The sequence below is a fragment of the Protopterus annectens genome, chromosome 7.part0 (assembly GCF_019279795.1).
Source record: "Protopterus annectens isolate FY-2018-M chromosome 7.part0, PAN1.0, whole genome shotgun sequence".
NCBI classification, from domain to species: domain Eukaryota; kingdom Metazoa; phylum Chordata; order Ceratodontiformes; family Protopteridae; genus Protopterus; species Protopterus annectens.
Window position 1 is genome coordinate 1,611,161,599 of NC_056739.1, and position 19,488 is coordinate 1,611,181,086.

Consider the following 19,488-nt stretch of genomic DNA (forward strand, 5'->3'; position numbering starts at 1 on the left):
TACCTTTCTTATTGGTGATTTTACCGGTGTTATTGGTGGGGGTGTTTTCATTCTGTTCTAAAGATTTTTTTATATATTCTAGTTATTTGTAAAGGTGAAAACAGGTTTGTCTCCTAAGACTTTACTTACGTCAGGGTTACCTTGGATGATGCGCCAATTGCTTTCAATGAGGCGTCTTATCCTTAAACTGTCACTGGTCATATCCAGGGTACAAATAGGTGTTCTTCTAGTGATGATTTTAGAATTAACCAAATTTGCATTGTTAGTGCTATTGTTCACTAAAGTGTTAAAATTCAAAAGTGCTGGATATAAAGTGTGTCTTTTGTCTAAAACTTCTCTAATTGTATTCTCTAAGAGAAGCTTATCATATCCCCTATCTAAAAACATATTGGCGATAAAACGTAGTTCATCATTTAGGTCTTTGTCGTTGGATGTCATACGACAAGCTCTTATGAATTGGCCTTTAGGTATATTTTTAATGACATAAGAAGGATGTCCACTTTGAAAATGTAAATAACTATTCGTAAAGGTGTCTTTTCTGAAAATTTTACTATGAAATCTGGACTCGACATTGTCCCACCAGAAAAGGACATCCAAAAAATTAATGACTAACCCAATGTTACCTAAAGTGAATTTTAAATAATTAGATGTTAAATTTACTTCACTTAAAAATTTGTTTACAGTGTTAGCATTTCCTCTAATAATGAAAATCAAATCATCTACGAACCGGTGATAAAATAATATTTCATATCGGTTTCGCATAGCTTTTAAACTGTTGCATTCCCACCAGGATAAAACTAAGTTGGCATATGAGGGTGCGGCAGGTGAACCCATTGCCACCCCTCTAATTTGCCGATAATAGGTGTTGTCAAATAAAAAGAAATTGTTATTTAACAACATTTCCAAAAATCTGCAAATAGTTGAAACTTGACTAGTGTTCAAGTTTGTTTTTGATGTTAAAAAACTTTGTGTGGCTTCAACTCCCTCTTCGTGAGGTATACATGTGTATAAAGAAATAATATCCAAGGTAAAAATAATATCAGTAACGGGATTAAATGTCTTGTTGTCTGTGAACTCTTTCAATTTTCCAAGAAAATGCCAAGAATCTTTAATAAAAGATTCCTGCTGAGAAACTATTGGCCCCAAAGTGGCGTCTATCACCAAGGAAATACCTTCCGTGCATGAATGTGGAGAAGAAACTATTGGCCTAAAGGGAGGGTCAAAGAAACATTTATGAATTTTAGGTATCCCAAAAAGGATACCTATTCTAGGTTTATTAACAACACAAAAGTCATAAACTTCAAGATCAATTTCACCTGTCATTAATGCATCATATAGTAAAGAATGAATCAATCTGATCTTTTTATTGATGTCCATTAAGGAAACAATTTCATATTCTTGTTTGTTGTTCAATAAAGTTAACATTTTGTTTTTATAAGCTGCTTGTGTCATTACTACTATATTCCCTCCCTTGTCGCTTCTCATAAATCTTAATGTTTTATTTTTCTTGCGTAAATTATAAAAGGCTTTCCTCTCCTCATTATTTAAATTATTGAAATTATTGTTACTCTTAATATTTTTTTCAATTTCCTGAATACAAATGTCTTCAAAAAATCTTAAGGTGTGATTCAACTGGGGATTGTATGTTGAAGGTTTAATCAACACTTTGGTGGGTAAAGATATGTCATTTAACAAATACTGTAGGTTTAATCTCCTGACATACTTCTTTACATCGACTACAGTTCTACCATAATCTGCTCTAGTAGTTGGAACAAAATTGAACCCTAATTTCAAAACATTTAGTTCAGTAGTGTCAAAATTAACTTCAGTTAAATTAATAATGTCAAAGTTGTTCTTATTAAGGTTCAAGTCTCTTCTCCTGAAGAGCTCGATGCCAAGAATGTCCGACTCCTTGTAGAAATGATCTTCTTTTCGAAAGGTGTCTTTTTCGTAAAAAAATGGTTAGTAGAGGAAGATGAAGAAGCAGTCACTGAGTTGTTACCCACTTTGTTTTTTACCCCACCTTCATTGGATGTCAGAGTAACTTTATCCAAGCTTATAATGTCATCCGTTATGTTATCAGAATCAATGACATTGTCAGACCCCGTATTTTCTATAACAGAATCGACTTTGGCTGGTTCGTTAAGCCGTTTGTGTAATGGTTCACTTTTGCTGTTAATGGCATTTGTATTACCAGTCACGGCTGAACTATAGCCGCGTCTGTTGTTATCGGAACCTGAAGAGAATTTTGAATTTCTCTCTTTGCCATTTGAAGCAAAAAAATTATAGGCAGTGTGAGTCTCGTAAGACTCAATATCATGTAATAATTTGGAATATTTCCTATTAATTACTTCTTCAGAATGTCTCTCAACATCTTCGGAAATTTTTTCGAAAACTTCCGCTTGTTTTTTGTTATCTAACAGAGATTTTTTAAGTAATAGTTCAATTTTATTGATGTCATCTTTCAAAGTATTCATTTTTGACAAGTTGTTATCTAATAATAACTTTAAGAATGACAGTCCCGCATCATTAAAAAAGTTGACCAATTTTTTGAACATTGGATCACCAAGACGAACTCCGTTGGGGCACTTATACGATTGTTAGGTTATTTTAATTGAATTTTATTGAATAATTAATTTTTTCATTCATCAATTAATTAATTAACCATTGACTATATAAGGTGTTCCTGTTCATGTTGTTAACTTGTATTCTGAAGAAGTCTTAGGACGAAAGCGGTGATTAAATTTTGTTACGCTATTTGGTTTGTCTTGCGTTCCTTCTACCTTGGATTTTACTTGGTGTTCTACATTCTGGATCATTGTTTATTTGTAGCTTATCTATGATGCCCGAGTGGGGTATTGTGTCAAATGCCTTTGCGAGGTCCAGATAGGCTGTGTGGACTACCTTCCCTTCATCTATGGCCTTGGTGACTGTTTTGAAGAAGTTGACCAGGTTCAAAAGGCAGGATCTGCCCTTGACAAAGCCAAATTCGGTAGGATCTAGTGTCTGTAGGTCCCCAATGTCTTTGTTTATGAGTTCCATGATGATCCTCTCCATAGCCTTGCATACTAGGCTAGTCAGGCTTATGGGGTGATAGTTTCCAGGGACCGCAGATGCGCCACCTTTGTGGAGTGGGACCACTGTTGCTGTACGCCATTCTTTGGGCACATATCCTGTAGTGAGGCAGAGATTGTACAGCAGTTTTACTTGAGGGATTAGTTCTTCTTGGAGTTCATGTAGGACGCAACCAGGGATGCCATCTGGTCCCATGGAAGCAGTGTTTTTTGCTTTGGAGAGGGCGGCCTTCACCTGAGCATCAGAGATGTTTTGGAGGCTGCACTCTGCCGGGATAGATACTTGCTCTTTTGGGGGGGGGAGGGGTAGAGAAGTTTGCACTGAACCTGTCTGCCAGGATATTGGCGATGTCTATGGGTTCAGTGTATTTTTTGTCGTTTAGAATCAACTCAGAACAAGTCTGGGAGTTGCATCCCAGGTTCCTAACATAACTGAAAAAAGCCTTATGATTGTCTTTAGTGTCCTGTGCAATTTTTCTCTCGAAGCTGGCCTTGGAGGATTTTATGAGGGATCATAATTTTTTGCTAGTACTGATCAGAGATGCCTTCCCTTTTAGGGATTTTACTCTATCATGTAGTAGCTTCCTCCTTCTGTTGTACAGTTTATTTATAGCTGGGGTCCACCAGACTGGACACTTGCCTTTGGGTGATTGGGTCTTGATTTTGTTTGGGATAGCATGATCCATGCATTCCTGGAGATGTCCGTAGAATGCGTTTATATAGGATTCTGCAGTTTGGGCCGTAGTTTCAACTGGCCCTGGGGCCTTGAAGGATTCCACTTCAGTTTTGAGAAGTGTGAAGTTCGCTTTTGAGTAGTTTTTCACTGTGGTTTTCTGGGCTGGGTGTGGGGTCGGGATGTGGATATCCAGTGAAATTAATTTATGGTCTGATCTTACCAATGAGGAATATACTTCTGGTATGGAGCATAGAGTACCCATGTTGGTAATGATCAGGTCTAGTACGTTTTCCCCTCTTGTGGGAGTGGTGACTAGTTGTTCCATAGCATTTGAGTTTATAAATTCCAGGAACCTTTGGGCTAAGGTGCTGGGGCTTGAGTAATGCTTCCAGTCTATGTTTGGTTAATTGAAGTCACCCAATATAATGGTGTTCTGAGAGATCTTAGAGAGCAACTGACAGTGGGCAAGACTGCTTTTCAGTTTATAGCGTCCTACAGACCACCCTCTCAATGTCAGGAATCCCACTCGGCTTTCCTGAAAAGCAGTCTTGCCCATTGTCAGTTGCACATGGATGGTCTCCGATACTTCGTGCACTACCACTAACCTGGAGATATGGATATCCTTGATAAATATGGAAACTCCCCCTCCTTTTGTGGTTCGGTCCGGGTTTTGGGGCCGAAAAGCATGATATGAGGTATAACCTGGTAGTGCTGGGGTGCTCTCTGGAGCCTTGAACCAGGTTTCTGTCACTGCACAGATATCGATGTTCTCCATACTGAGGAGAGCTTCGAGTGCATGCATCGTGAGGTTAAGACTTCTGGCATTTAGCAGCAATACCCTTAGTTTCTTGTTCCTTGTGCTGTCTATGGAGGTGGATTTGACTTTTGAGCCTTGCCTAAAAAAGGCACTATGGGGGTGGCAAGAGCCTTTGCCAATATCCGAAAGCCCAAGGGTGACAGGTGCAAGCTGTCCCTATCGAAGCAACGTGGCTTGTCGAGCATGTCATCCCAGGCTGACAGACACTGGATCCCCTTTGAATGACACCAAAATTTTAGCCAATTATTAAAATCGATCATTTTGTCTTTATACTGTGGCATCATTCTAGGTGAGGGTAAGATGCTGCTCAAGGTCAGGGTCATACCGGCCTGGGCTATATGATCAGAGAGCTCCTCTATGTCTCTTTTCATGTAGTCGAGGGAGGTACGTCTCAGGTCATTCACGCCAGCATGTACAATGACTGAGTCATATTTGTATTTGCTTTGGAGTGACCTGAGTGCTTGCATTATGTGGTGGATCCTAGCGCCCGACAGGCAGCTCACTGTGACCTTCTCTTTATTCAGCCTGGTGAGCGGGACGTTAGTGTGTCTGACAATAGAGTCACCTATTACAAGGGTATCAGGTGTGTTATTCAGCCTTAAGGGCTGTGACTGCTTGGCACACTGACTTTGTGTGCTATGTGTTGTACGTGTTTTGTTTTGGGGTAGTGTTTGCTTGGATGTCTGCTTTGGAGGTCTCTGTTGCTTAGGTAGATTTTTATTTAGAGCCTCCGAGTATGTTTTTGTGTTTTTATGTGTTTGGTTTGCTGCTGTGGTGGGACTATGTGATACTGGAATTGTGTTGTGTGAGGTTACCTTCTCCTCCTGACTGGTTACACCAGTTTTGAGATGAGAGAGCTCAGCCTCCAGTTTGGCTATATGGTTGCATCTCTCACATATATTTGAACCTGTTTGGAGGAGGAGAGGGTTGTCCGCGTACATGAGATAGTTGTAACATTGCCTCAAAATTCCCAGATTCACCAGCTGGACTGGAGAGGAAACCACTGACTGACCTTTATTATGTGTTGTGGTTATTTGTTGCTTTGTTGTGTGTATATGTGGTTTCTGAAGGCAGCATTTAGGATGCCTCAGAGTTTTTGATAAGTTACTAGTGAGTACTTCTGCATATGTGGATTTATGTGTCAAGCCCTTATTTAGTGTGGGAAGTGATGTGTGTGTGTGTGCTGACAGTCTGTTTGGCATTCACTTTGACTGTATGTAGAGTCTTGGCTCCATTTTCATTATAACTACATCTCTCACATGTACTATTTGTTTGTTTTGGGATTAAGTTGTCAGTATACATGAGACAATTGCTACATCTTAGGATGTTCATGTCCACCAGGCTGGCTACAGAGATGGTAGGAAACTGCCCATCCATGATATCAGGTTCTTACTGTGGGTGTTATCAGAGGAAGAAATGAGTTAATTAGACTGTATTGTGCTAGTAACACATAGACTATGAGTGTGAACTATATGTTGTGTAGTCTGAAGTTTTACCAACAGAGCAATGCTACTTAGCACACAACATAGATGCTCCTAGAACAGCAGGGGTCTGGGTTTGGTTTTACTGACAGCTGTTCTAGGGAAGTTTAACTTTTAAGGCATTTGTGTCATACAGGGCACTGCTAACCACTACATGGCATTGCTACCTAGCAGCTTTGTGCAAATGTGAGGCTCATATACAGCCAAAAGGAACAGGTTTAAGCTAAATACCAAGCAGGAAAGCACACAATAACCATTCACCAGCAATATCCAATTCAGATAGGTTTAGATCAGCATGCTTCTGCCACAAGAGAGCAGAAAAAAACCTTCTTAATGTAAAATGGCTGGTTTGGAGCCCATGTGTAAGAAGACCACACAATCTAGAAACAACGGCCCCACAAATCCTCAAAAGTAAAAATAATGCTTTTAAAGAAGCAAAATTGTAAAGACCTCTGAAATAATAAAACTGCAAAGTGTTATATATAGTTAGACTCTAGCAAACCCTAGGATTCATTAAAATGCTCACTGCCTGTGACTTAACCAGTTCAGCTTGGCCAGTTAACACAATGGCAAGAAAACATGTTTCAGGATAAGGAATATTCATAATGAGAAAAACTTCATTACCAGCAAATTACCAAGTCTGTGAATCAAGCAGTAGGGCCATCAGACTTGACATTGCCAGTGTTCTCCCTGGCAGACCATGCATCACATTAGTAAATGTGACCCACCTGCATATGTGCCCACACACACACACACACACACACACACACACACACACACACACACACACACACTCATTTATGCCTCTACAGAGAGGCACATATATGCCTGTACACATACACACTAACACCCATTCTCCAAGTCTTTGCTGAAGTTACTTGTACTGCAAGTGCTCCCACAAAAGTGATTGGGTGACCATTGCGTTTTTGAAGTGGTCACTTTTTCCTTCTACAGTAAAGTTTTCCCCAGTCAAACAAGTAAATTGGGACCCTCAGACATTTCCAGGAGAGAGTATAAGTTCATAGGGAGTTACTAGACATGCAGTCTAGCAGACTGTTAACAAGCCTAGCCCAAATTCCCAATTGCCCCAAAACACTGTCTGGTTAAGTGACTTGCTCAATGTCACACAGTAGGCAATGGAAGAAAGGTAGAAATATTCAAACCCTGTACCCTTGGCATAAGACACAGCTCATTAAGAAGTGAGAGCATTTACAATGACTGTCATGTGCTCAGGCCCCCACAAGAACAAAATCACAGCAGTAGAGAGGTGTATACATTAAAAAAGCTTAGCACAATGCAGAAACCCTCCAAGCTAAGGCTTCTGCATCATTCTCCCTCTTTCTGAATTTCAGGGAACATTTACTTCATGTGAGTAGTAGGTGTGTGACACTCAAAACAAGAAGAAGAACTGAAGAGAAGGTGTACCAGTATGGGATATAAAAGATATCCCCATGTATATCTGGCAGTTAAGGAGCTGTTTCCTGTGGTCCAGTGGTGCAAGGTTTGATTCCTTCAGTCTCTATTGCCTAACCGTGTGACTTTTACCGTACACGATGAACCTGGAAAAGGTCCATGGAGATCAATGCTTTACCCCAGATACTAATGAAGTAAATATCTGTATCAGTGCACACCAGTAAGAGCCTGCAATGATCTATGCATAAAAAATCCAACTATTTTGCAGTTTCATCCCACAGGAGATCCACAGCAAGGGGAAATAACTGTAAATATTATGTGTGCATGTGTGTAGACAGATAAATGTAGACACATGCACACACACAATTATGTATGCATATATATATATATATATATATATATATATATATATATATATATGTCCAGCAATCACACATGGTTAACAGTGTTTAAATATTTAATTAACTAGTAAATCTATGTATTTTCTCATTTCTGATGTCTTTCTTCTTTCTTTCTTTTTTTTTACACAGATGAGATTCTTTAATGTCTTTTGACAATTAAATGTATATGAAGAAATTGGACTTAAACCATCTGAAAGATGTATGCTGAAAATCACACAGATCTCCATTTTTGTGCAGTAATCCAACCAAGTTGTTTAGCACTTAATTCCTTTTTTTTTTATAACTGTATACCAATAATGTCTAGGACTGTGCTTATCAGAGTCTGCTTTGACCTAAGCAGTTTGCCTCTGCCTCTCTTTCATCATCTTTCTATTGCTGAACAAACATTCCAGAGGCCTTGCATCCCTGAAATATTTACTTTTTCCCCAAAGTCCTGTCCCTTTGTTGTCCAGCACGTCATCCTTTTTTATATTTCTGATTCAGATAGATGTTCTTTCCTTTAGGGAAAGTATAAAGTAGATCAGTTTCTTTCTTGGGCCACTAAAGAGGATATTTGTACAGATTTTACATACAAGGGACACTGAACCTGTGGCCTACAAAAATATTGATATATGTCACCTAAATTTTTACTCAGCACTGCATCCAGACTAGGTTTTCTAACTATACAACACACTGTTTTCTGTATTTTTTTCCTCTCCATGAGACATTCCCACCTCTCTCTCTCTACTGTTGAAGGGGTAGGGTGTTTATATTTCCAATCCCGGAGTATAATCCAAACTGAGAGAATCTATTCGAATTTAGTACAGTTTGGTTCTATATTTTTGCCTTTTATCCTTTCTTTTATCATTGTTTATTCTCTTTGTCACACATGCTCTAGACCAGAGCAATGTCTCTTATATCCATTTTCTATGACTGCTGTTATTTGATAGGCAGAATTAAGAATTCATGGCTCAGGCAAAGAAATACCAGTTCTTTTCAGTAGATCAAATGAAAATCTCACTCAAGTATCAAGTTTTTGTAGCTCTTACCTCTGTTCTGCATTGTGAGTGAAACATTGTATTTTCTCCCTCATTCTAGGTTTGCTGAGAGTTCCTTTTTCCTCTGCGCACTGGACTGCCATGCTGACTTCATCAAGATTCCTGTTTTTCATCTGCTTCTTGCTTCTCTGCATTTTGACATCCCAAGCACGAGGGCAGCTTGTGCCCACACCACGGGTACAGCTGTCACTAAAAGGTAAGACAATGTGTGCTTTTTATGTATGACGTTGTGGATGGAGAAATCTGCTGCTGCACAACAGGTGTGAGGTCTGTTTTTCATCAATACTGCAAATGAAATGCTGATATATAGCCATGTTCATGTCGGTATAAAAGACAGATGTTGTAGTCACTGGTTGGAGAGTATCCACTTTGTTTTTAAAATAAGTATGTTCACAGATTTCAGTGCTAATGCAAAAGGAGAGGTTGAAATCACAAGACACCAAGGTGTCTTTTCACAGGGCTTTGATCAATTTGACATAGTACAACAGACATGCTCCTACTCCCACAGTGAAATGGACAGTATTTGCTACTGTGAACCTCTAACAACAATTCATTTGTTTGTTTTGTGTGTTTCCTTACTTGCTTGTCATGGATGCAGTTTGTTTATTCTCAGGCTCTGGCCCTGTGCATTTTAAGTACAGATGTTTTTTTTTTTTTGCCCACAGAGAAGATTTTAGCCCCTAAGTAAAATCAAGGGAGACAAAGCTGTTTCTGTTCAAAGGGTACAGTACACTATGTGTGATTAATCTGTTGTGATAATTTAAGTGATTAACAACTAATAGCAATTATGTCATTTTATAAACGCATGGGACAAGTACATAGGAAGATGCATACTGCAGGATAATCCTGTATACAAGTTGCCATAGTGTCCAATGGCTGAGAAGGCTGAAGTTTTGATAACATTAGGAAACACATCAATCCATAGAAGAAACATAATGAAGTAATAAATAAAAAGAAACTCAACTATTAACACTACTGCAAGCTGAAATGCTATGTTCATATCCATCTACTGGTTTACAAAGTACAAAGAAATGAGTCTCAGCTATTACTTACTTTTATGACACCTATTCAGTTTTCATTAAAGTGATGGGCTTATGTTCCTGAAGGCGTAACCCTCAGTACTTTCACTGGATTGATAAGCAGGAAAGGATATTCAGAAGGATAAAATACCTCTTGATCTGCTAGGGAAAAAATATCTGGAGAAAGCCTAAAATAATGGGGGAGCAAAGGTCCAAAAACAGGGACAGATTTTAAATATTGCTCTCATAAACTTAGAAAATTGATAGAATAATACGTTTTGCATTAAAATGCATTTTCTGAAGGATATGGAGACTGAAACTCAAATGTCTGTCATTTTTTAATAACGTCAGTTTTTGGTGACTTGTCAGAAAACCACATATTTTATAAGGAATAGACCAAAAATATGAGGAAAAAATCTGGACATTCTGTGAAAATCTGTACAGCTGAGACGTGTAGCAAGGATATGCACCCCAAACGTGAAAGCAAAATGCAATACTCAAACACAAGCATACACAGTTTCACCCATGTCCAGTTCACACATATGACATGAATTCACCCATGCCCACTTCACACATGACATGGATTGTGTCACAGCAGTAGACATCTTTCTTAGACTGAGATGAATTGACTATCGTTCACCAACTTTCTTCATGTTTGCTTTTTCTATAATTTAAACCATTAAGATGACTGTTTTGCTCTGATTATCTATATGTGAGCTTTCCCAGCAGCTCATTGCAGACTTTCTCACACTGCTGTGATTTCAGAAGTTAACAGATGTTTGAAATCCTGTTAATACCATTGGCTGCAATCTTTTGCTTAATGCCCAATGAGTTACAATTTCGGAAGTGAGGGCTAATACAGTCTTTCAGATATTTAGAGACTGGATACTGTTCATATAAAAATTCAGAGATACGGTCTAGGTGGTGTGAGTGCACTTCCTATGGTGGTCGCATATGTTGTATTTATACAGAGAAAACATGAACAGCCATAAAAAATGACAATTCCATTTTGGCACAGTGCCAGCTGCATGGCTTACAGCAGTAAGGTACAAGTATTATAATTTAGTTATCGACTTAACATCTGAAGTAATAGAAACAACCATACTGGAACATGCATTCTTCATTTTACTTTATTAAAGTGGCCATCTGTTTGGCAGTTTACAGTTTAAAATAAATAAAAAATATACAGTTGATAAGCAACATGAATAGTACAATCCCTGAATCCAGATGTATAGAAGAGAGTAATTGTGATTAAAAATTAAAACCCAAATGACTCATTTCCTTAAATATAGCCATATAGGTCTAATACATGATGAGAAAGTGCACTGATATGATTAAATGATTGTAGGACAAGTGATTAATGGAACATTGATTGAATCATTCTGTTGATCACAAATTAATTTAAATCAAACTGTTTAAATTCAGTTGGAAAGTAAACTAAACAAAAGTAAATTCTATCTGTGACTGTTTCTTGTAGGGAGCAAGTCTCCCTACAGCCCTATAAACCCATTAATGAGTATGTGTGTGTGTGTGTGTGTGTGTGTGTGTGTGTGTGTGTGTGTGTGTGTGTGTGTATGTATTGTGTGTGTATGTATGTGTGTGTGTGTATATATATATAGATAGATAGATACTAACTCTGAGATTGCCCAGTCATGGTAATAGAGTAAAATCCTTTGCCTCCTACTAACCAGCATTGCATGATCTCAAATGCTTTGATGTCTTTCATTCTAGTAAAAGGTTAGTTGATAAAAATGTACACTGCATTTCCAGTTTGACTAGCATGCACTTTGACCAAAAGGAGGGGATGTGATTAAATATAGGGGGCTCAGGGACTGGTCCATTAAACAAAGTTTCATAAATATGCCTTAGGAGTGGCACAGTCAGCACCTTCTACAGTGCAGTGCACATTGTGATGGTAAAGGATGGGGACATGTATGAATGGATGCCGATGTTGTTGTTCTTGTACTAACAGGCCTGAACTCTGCATGAACACAGCAGGCCTACAAAAAGAAAACAATACTTAACTTAAACTTGATATCATGGAACAGCAAGGCCCAACTCCTCCACATGATTCCCATTGACCTCTGGAGTACATGCTTTCCCCTGTTCTGTTAAGGCTGTTCATCGGCCATTGCTGTCTGACCTCCCCACTTCCAATCATTTTATTACCTTGCCATCATCAAAAATCAGTAAGAGTCCAGTCATCCAATCATGTTACCCTCCCTCACACTAGATTCACTCCAACAGTCTAATGCTTAACAAAAAGTAAACCTAAGCCATGTTGATCGGCACCCCAGCATGACTAGCCAAAGCTTCCTGATAACTATGGTATCTCATCCCCACAGCTAGAAGCTGCTGAAACAGAACTACTGTATAAATATATGGGGATCTGCCATGACCCAATCTCCAAAATGAAGTACAACTAACCATGGCTAAAGTTAATAATCTCCTTTTTTGGTCCAATAAATTTTCCTCCAAGAAGGACGAGCCCTGATGTATATGTAAAGGAGTATTACTATCTCAGCTTGAATAGGTTCTCCCCCTACTTGCCACTGTTTCTAAAAGTAACATGCAGTCCTTACAAGTCACATGCAATGATATTTGTCACTCCATGACCCTTTTTTCATAAAAGACAACACCACTGCAGCTCCCTGCTAAAGGCCAACTGGCTCCATCTGCAGCTCAAAAACACTGTCATTGTAGCTGACCTAGTTTATAAACTCACTACACAATAGTCCTTCCCCTTCCAAGCACAAAGCCTCCATGAAAAGTCTGTCACTTATCCAACACACACACACACCCAACCTTCAACAGACACATGAATAACGTCACTCCACCAAACACACTTTTTTCCATTCTTGCCCCAAAACTTGGCCACCACTCCCATGCCAACTAAAAGACCCCCCACTGTTTGCAAGTTTTGCTGTAAAATAAAATCCTTTCTTTGCAAACAGACTACATATATAAGCTTCCAAAATACTGCTGTCATGAAAACATCCCTCACTCCACACAGTTCGTACCTCCATGTCTTTTTTTCTCATTGCATAAATATAAATAGCTTCCCAGGTAGGACTTTACTGTATAAAGTGCACATATTGTGAACTCTATATCCTACTTTTCTGTACTATGTTGTAAATGTCTTGGCTACAAGACTCTCTCTGACTAATCTGCTAACAGCATGATTAGTGACTGGTCATTACTGAATGTGTAGCTCAGATTCTGAGCCATTTATTACCCTTTTAACTATGTTGATCTCAGCGTATTATGATGTTGTAAAAAGAAAATAAGCAGAAAACCACAAGTGCAAAAGACCATGACAAATTCAACCCTCTGTATAAACAAGACAGACAAAGGTCCTCTCAGGTCAACCAGATAAGTATTATTCTCCTTCTGAGTAGGAAAATGTAAAACACAGAAAAAATCCAATTCAACAAACTCAAACACACTTTTATTAGTTGAGCTCTTTCATCCTGGCAAAAGTGATTAACACATAATTTGCAGTAAAATACTACAACTAGATAGATGCATTCCCATGTATAATAAGGAAGAGAAGGGGGCAAAAACATGTTGTAGCGAAACTGAATATGTGGGGATGTCAGTAGTGATGTGGAATGCCACTGAGAACTAGGAATAATATGTCCTTGTAGCTATGTTCATTTCTGTTTCTCAAGAGATCTTACAGAAACATTTCTGAACAAAAATGACTCATTTTGCTTAATTACATAATGGACTTTTATCAAACTTAGTGACTATACCTCTCAACTGTATAGGTTTTCACAGAATTTTCAGATTTTTGCCTAATATTTTTGATGTGTTCCTCATAAAATCCTGATTTTCTGGCAAATCATTGCCACATTTTTGAGGATTGAAGTCAGAAAATAATGACAAACATTGAGTTTCGGATTCATACTCCTCAGAAAAGTCATGCTAAGGCAAAACTTGTTATTCTATTTCTACATTTGTAAGATCAATAATTAAAACTTTGTCCCTATTTTCAGACTCAAGTCCTCCCATTCCTTATAGCTTTGTCCAGATTTCTTGCTCTAAGAGGTTAAGAGATATGTCAGTGACATCTCAAGTACTATTACATGTTGAAGAAGTCTAGCTTCTGTAAAGCAGTACACTGTGCCAGTGAGTAATACAAAAGGCAAAGCAAGTACTGCCTCAGTAGTACACCATAGAATAGACTGCAGGAGCTGTTTTCCAGGAGCCCTCATACAATAGACATTACGGAGAAGATCTGCAGCTATGTTAATAGAACTGCTGAAACTAGCACTTGGCAGCTGCTCTGGCTTGAAGTTTGGCCTCATCTAAGGAAAAAAAAGGAGAGTGTGCTGTTGTGTAAGTAAAATTTACCATAAAGGTAGATGCTCAAATGATCACTGCTGCAGTAGCCTTAGCTATACAAGTCATAACTTGCCAAGGATGTAACAGCCAGCCAATTTCCAAAGCTTCAAAGTACCTTCCATGCACACAAATTGTTATGCAGCTTAAGCTACGCTGACTGAAAGACAAGCTTGGGCGTGAAACCCTTCAGAGTTTTACTGCTGCTGTGATCAATATGAGGAACACACATTACAACTAATTGTGAATGAGATGACCTTTTCCATCTGTTCATCTAGGACTACGTTTATGTTCATTGTCTTATCTTTAAAAAACGGAAGTCGTTCAAATCAGTGCAGCTGCATTATATTTCTGGCACCATCAATGCAAGCATGTAGACCTGAACAAAAACATCAAAGCACCAGGAATATTCCTGTTTTTTCATGTATGGGAAAGGAAAGGTGAATAAATGCTGGCAACTCTTGTTCCTAAAAGTGCAACTTTTTCTTAAAAGTAATTATATTTTAATAAGTCTGGACCCTACAGCAGGGACATGTAGGTTATACTGATGATGTTGCATTTAAAGTATGATGTATCTGGATGCCTTCTAGTTATGGAAGAAGACATCAGAATATATACGTCAGTACTTTAGATGCCATCTAGGCTGCATTGTGAGGAAAAAAGGATGAGCAAAATACCCAATACAAACATTTCAATGAGCAGAGTGTTTGGCTGTTTGGTGAAGTGATAAAACTAGCTGTGTCAGATGCAATAATCCTCAAGTCCAGTTTCATGCTCCAGGCAAACTACAATCAAAATAAACTATCATCTGAACCCTCATTGAGAAGTTTAATAGGTGCCTTGTTTCATTCTGTTTTTCCAAGTGCTAGTCTTTAAAAGGACTCTGCTTCAAACTATCATGTATTTTTGTGAAAATGCAATTGTGGGACCATCTTCCCTGTGAATATCAAGGAAACCATATGAAAGCAGTTCAGTTTAGGCAAATTAACCCTTTTAACACAAATGGATATTCAAACCTTTGCCTCCAGGAGACAGAATTTTAGAAAAGGAACTTCACTTAAAAGAGAACAATTATAATGCTAATCATATTTAGAATTTGTAATAGAAGGGCATAAAGCAGATGAGTTGTTACGAATCCCTATAGGCAGTAGAAGGACCAAAGACAAGACCACTCTGCATTAAAAGAAAATTCTTGCAGGTTATGCTACACAGGGGAGTGGTATAACATGAGGAAACAGTCAGTCCCCTAGGATTCCAGGTAGGAAAAAATGGAATAAAGTACTGAGAGGCCTTAGGCAAGTTTGGAATCTAGCACATTAGTAAGTGCTGAGAGTAATATTTTCCTGCACTTCACTGCATACAGTGAAATACAAATGCAGTAGACAGTGTCGTGCTGAAACACACAAAGTAAAATAGAGGAGTATGCAAAGGAATCACAAGACACAGCTGACCCCACACCTGATTAAATTAATGCCAACAGCACTATCTTCAGTAAGTACCACAGCATGTATGCTGACTGCTGGCAGCCTCATACTGACGTTACAGCTGCCATCAGTTCACAAGACCAGCATTTCCCACTTGTTGTATCTTTCGGCTTTTCCTGGTTAGGGGTCGCCACAGCGGAACTCCAGTCCGCTAATGACTGGCAGTAGATTTTTACGTGCCGAGTTGCCGGCCCTGACGCACAACTTTCAATGAAGGTACACCCATTCACGTATGTCTCCACACAGAAGACACTCTAGCTGAGAATCGAACAGGACAACGTCTTACTGTGAGGCAGCAACACTACCGCAGCACCACCACCACAGTACAATGGCCAGCATTTCCCACTACCAGAGCAAAATTCACTTCTGATAACACTTGTCGCCTTCTTTCCAAAAGAAGACACCATAGCTTCATTTTCAGCTTCATCCTAATATTCGTGCCATGTAAGAAATAGGGCATTGCGTGAAATATATATTGCTGATTAATACACAATGAAAAGGAACTGTTTTTACATACAGAATAAAGCTTTGATGTTACCATTTTAAGATTCCCAGTAGAGGAAGATGACAATGAAGCATTAACTTCCTCACAGCAGCAATATTAAAATAACTTCCTCATTAAGTCAGACTGTTCTGAGCTAGTTCCTGTTCTGAAACCGTTGCTGATCTGCTTCCAGCTTCATGTCCTTGAGACAAAAAATCATTACACGGATATACAGAAATATATTTTTTGTTAGAGTTGAAATAAGATAAATAATGCATTGTTGGTAATGAATGGTAAATGGTCAGCAGTCATCTTTCTGGACCAGCTCAACTGCACTGTTACAGAATTACTGTCTTTTTGTCTTCCTGTGATAAAAACAAAGTTAACAAACATAGCCAGGCTGACTGAATTAACTGTAAATCTTCTGGAGGATGGCAAGTGGTTACAGTTCCAGGTGCCTACCCAGTTTGTTCAGCTTACATTAACAGCAAGAACAAGCTTTGCAACTGCCACTGTCTGCAGGGAGCCAGGATCTGCCAGTCCAACATTAAATTAATCTGGAACCAGGATACTCTACACAGTTAGACATACTCCAGGTGGGTAACAAAAGGGCTAGGTTCAGTCACTGGCAAAAATAAGCTGAGTTCTGTTTTTTATACAGTACAAAATAAGTTGTGTTTTGATACTACGTGTTCTTAATCCACATGGTCTGGATAATATAAACTATTACTTTAATGTGTTACAGAATCACTAGTCTTGTCGCCCACCATATTGGACTCTGTAGTAACAATGTCTTACTACAGAGTCCAATATAAACACAGTCTCACTTCATACAGTCATATTTCTTGATGGCTCAGTGAAAACATATTCAAACTCCTGATACAAGCAGTCCAATAATTACTTGATTAGCTGATCCTACAAAAATATAACAGCAAGGAACTGTCTGGTTTCAGACAGAAAAGTAAACAGTGGCATACACAAAATACAGCATGGCTGCTTGTGACATTTTCTAAATAATTTCTGTTTTGCCATTTATTTGGCAAAAAATACAGTGTTTTTGGCATTAGTGTTATGAATATTGCATTAATCAGGCAGATGCATTCAGCATGACCCAGAGTATTTTCATATATGACCAGGGAGAGTATTTTAACACAACATTGAGGCAAACATAAAAAGCAAGCAGCTTAAAATACCAGTAGTCTTTTATGTACCATTTTTTGAAAAAAAAAAGGTTTCTATCTTTCCAACAAACGTACTTAAGCCTTGCATTTCAGAGCTACAAAAAACTTAAGTAATCAGACATTTCTGAGTTACCCTTAAGAATCATAATCAGTCAGTACTTTTCATCCATAGCCTTATAACCTGGCTATCCTTGTCCTAGCTACCTTGGTCCACTGCCTGTTTATTTTGTTGCTGAGCTTTGACATTAATCCTTCCATTTGAAAATGGTTAATATTCCAATCCATGGCATAGGACAGGTTGAACATGAAGAAAATGTCTGCCTTATCCCCCCAACCCCCTTTCTTCTCTCTATCTATACTGCTAACAGAGACTCAGTAAATAAATTTGAATCATAATGCCTTTGCCAACACCTTATCAATGATCCCAAGTCAACTTTGTTTGCAAGGTGCCATTAGACATCTTCAGGGCCAATGACATAAAGCCTGTCTTTGAACTGTTTTAACGGCCTTGACTGAAGCCTTTGACCTCATACATAATACTCTTTGTTAGGTGCCCGCTGCTTTGACCAGCACACTACTCTGTGTACTAATGGCTGAACTCAGCAGTTTTTACTTTTGTAGTAGTCTGCACAACTTGAAGAGTCTTCTATTTAGTAGAAAGCATGTGACGCAGCTCAGTTAAACCATTTACAGAAAAGTTTCTAAATATTTCCATAATGATCATCATCAGTAATTCAGTCTACACAGATGTCGGCTTGCACTGTGCAACCTGGACTGAATATAACTGGTGGACAAACTGAAATGTCACAAAATATCTCTGATACCGTGTCTTACATGTTTGCCATGTTTTATTTTCTTTGTAGTAGAGAAGCTTGAGGCCGTCTCCCTGTACATCTAATTGACTGCACTTTCAATAATGTAAAAATGAGTCAGGACAAAACAGATGACAATGGTATTGTGGATTTTCTAATGCATACAACAGTGACTGCAATATGTTAATGCACAGATGAATTAAGACACAGCGTGAGGCATAACTTATAGCAAGGTTTCAGAATATCCTCCCCGTCACCTGCTAAAGACATGTCGGATACTATCATACAAATTAATACTTCAGACATGAAATGTATTCAATCTTTATGTTTTGGGCATTAAATAGAAAAAGACAGATATCTACTGTAAACTCAGGTTTATTTTGAGTATCATGTTTGTAATGTGTCAGATTATTCAGCTAAAAGTAAACCTATTTCACAGTAAGGAAGCTTAGCATAATCTTAACGCTACAGTGTAGCATTTTCATATCTAATATATATATATATATATATATATATATATATATATATATATATATACGGAATTTAAGTATGACATACTATACTGATATTCTGGTGTCTGCCAGGCTTTCATAACTGTAATAAGATCACTGAAGGTACAATGAAGTTCTACAAACTGAAACTCCATTTTCTGGTACTGTGTCAATTCAATAGGTTATACACTGTGATGAAAATGAAAATCTAAATCTAAGTCAGCATATATGCTAAAACATTTCACATTTTTTTCAATAAACTGTGAAAAAGAATAAGAAATTTAATGGTTTACTAAACCAAATTTCTACTGTGTTCGGAGACTATAGTCTACTAATTCTCCCTAAGTGAATCATTGTTGTGGTTTCACTTACATTACACTGCTCTCTGTTCTTATTTATTAAAAATCTGATCAGAAAGAATAAAGACAACTTGGAGCATATGAAGCCTAGGTCATCTGTAATATATTGCACATCTTCCAATATGTTATTATTCAATAAATGTGTGCTGATTGGACATATCAGTTTTTCACTGACTGTCTTCTGAGATCTGCAAGTTTCACTCATCATGCCATTTACGCAAGTTACAAGTTCTGTTTCAGCTACTCAAGGCATACAAACATGCCCCGTTGAACTTTGAGTGTATATTGATGTAGAATTTTGGAACATGAAAGCAGTACCAGAATGAACTGCTGAAATGGGATGGAGATACAATCTGCAGTGATTTGTGAAACAGTGCTATAGCCTATGTTGGCTGATAATAATAAAGAGAGTGAA

The 19,488-nt window shown here is 38.2% G+C and overlaps 1 protein-coding gene across 3 annotated transcripts in view; it reads left to right on the forward strand.

Annotated features, from left to right (window-relative positions):
* Window positions 1–19,488, forward strand: part of SEMA3F (semaphorin 3F) — an 861,789-nt gene that overhangs the window by 207,236 nt on the left and 635,065 nt on the right. For all 3 annotated transcript variants that reach the window (XM_044078156.1, XM_044078155.1, XM_044078157.1), the window contains exon 2: window positions 8,940–9,095. In XM_044078156.1, the coding sequence (XP_043934091.1) occupies window positions 8,981–9,095 (115 nt within the window). In that variant the 5' untranslated portion in view covers window positions 8,940–8,980. The remainder of the gene's footprint in view (window positions 1–8,939; window positions 9,096–19,488) is intronic.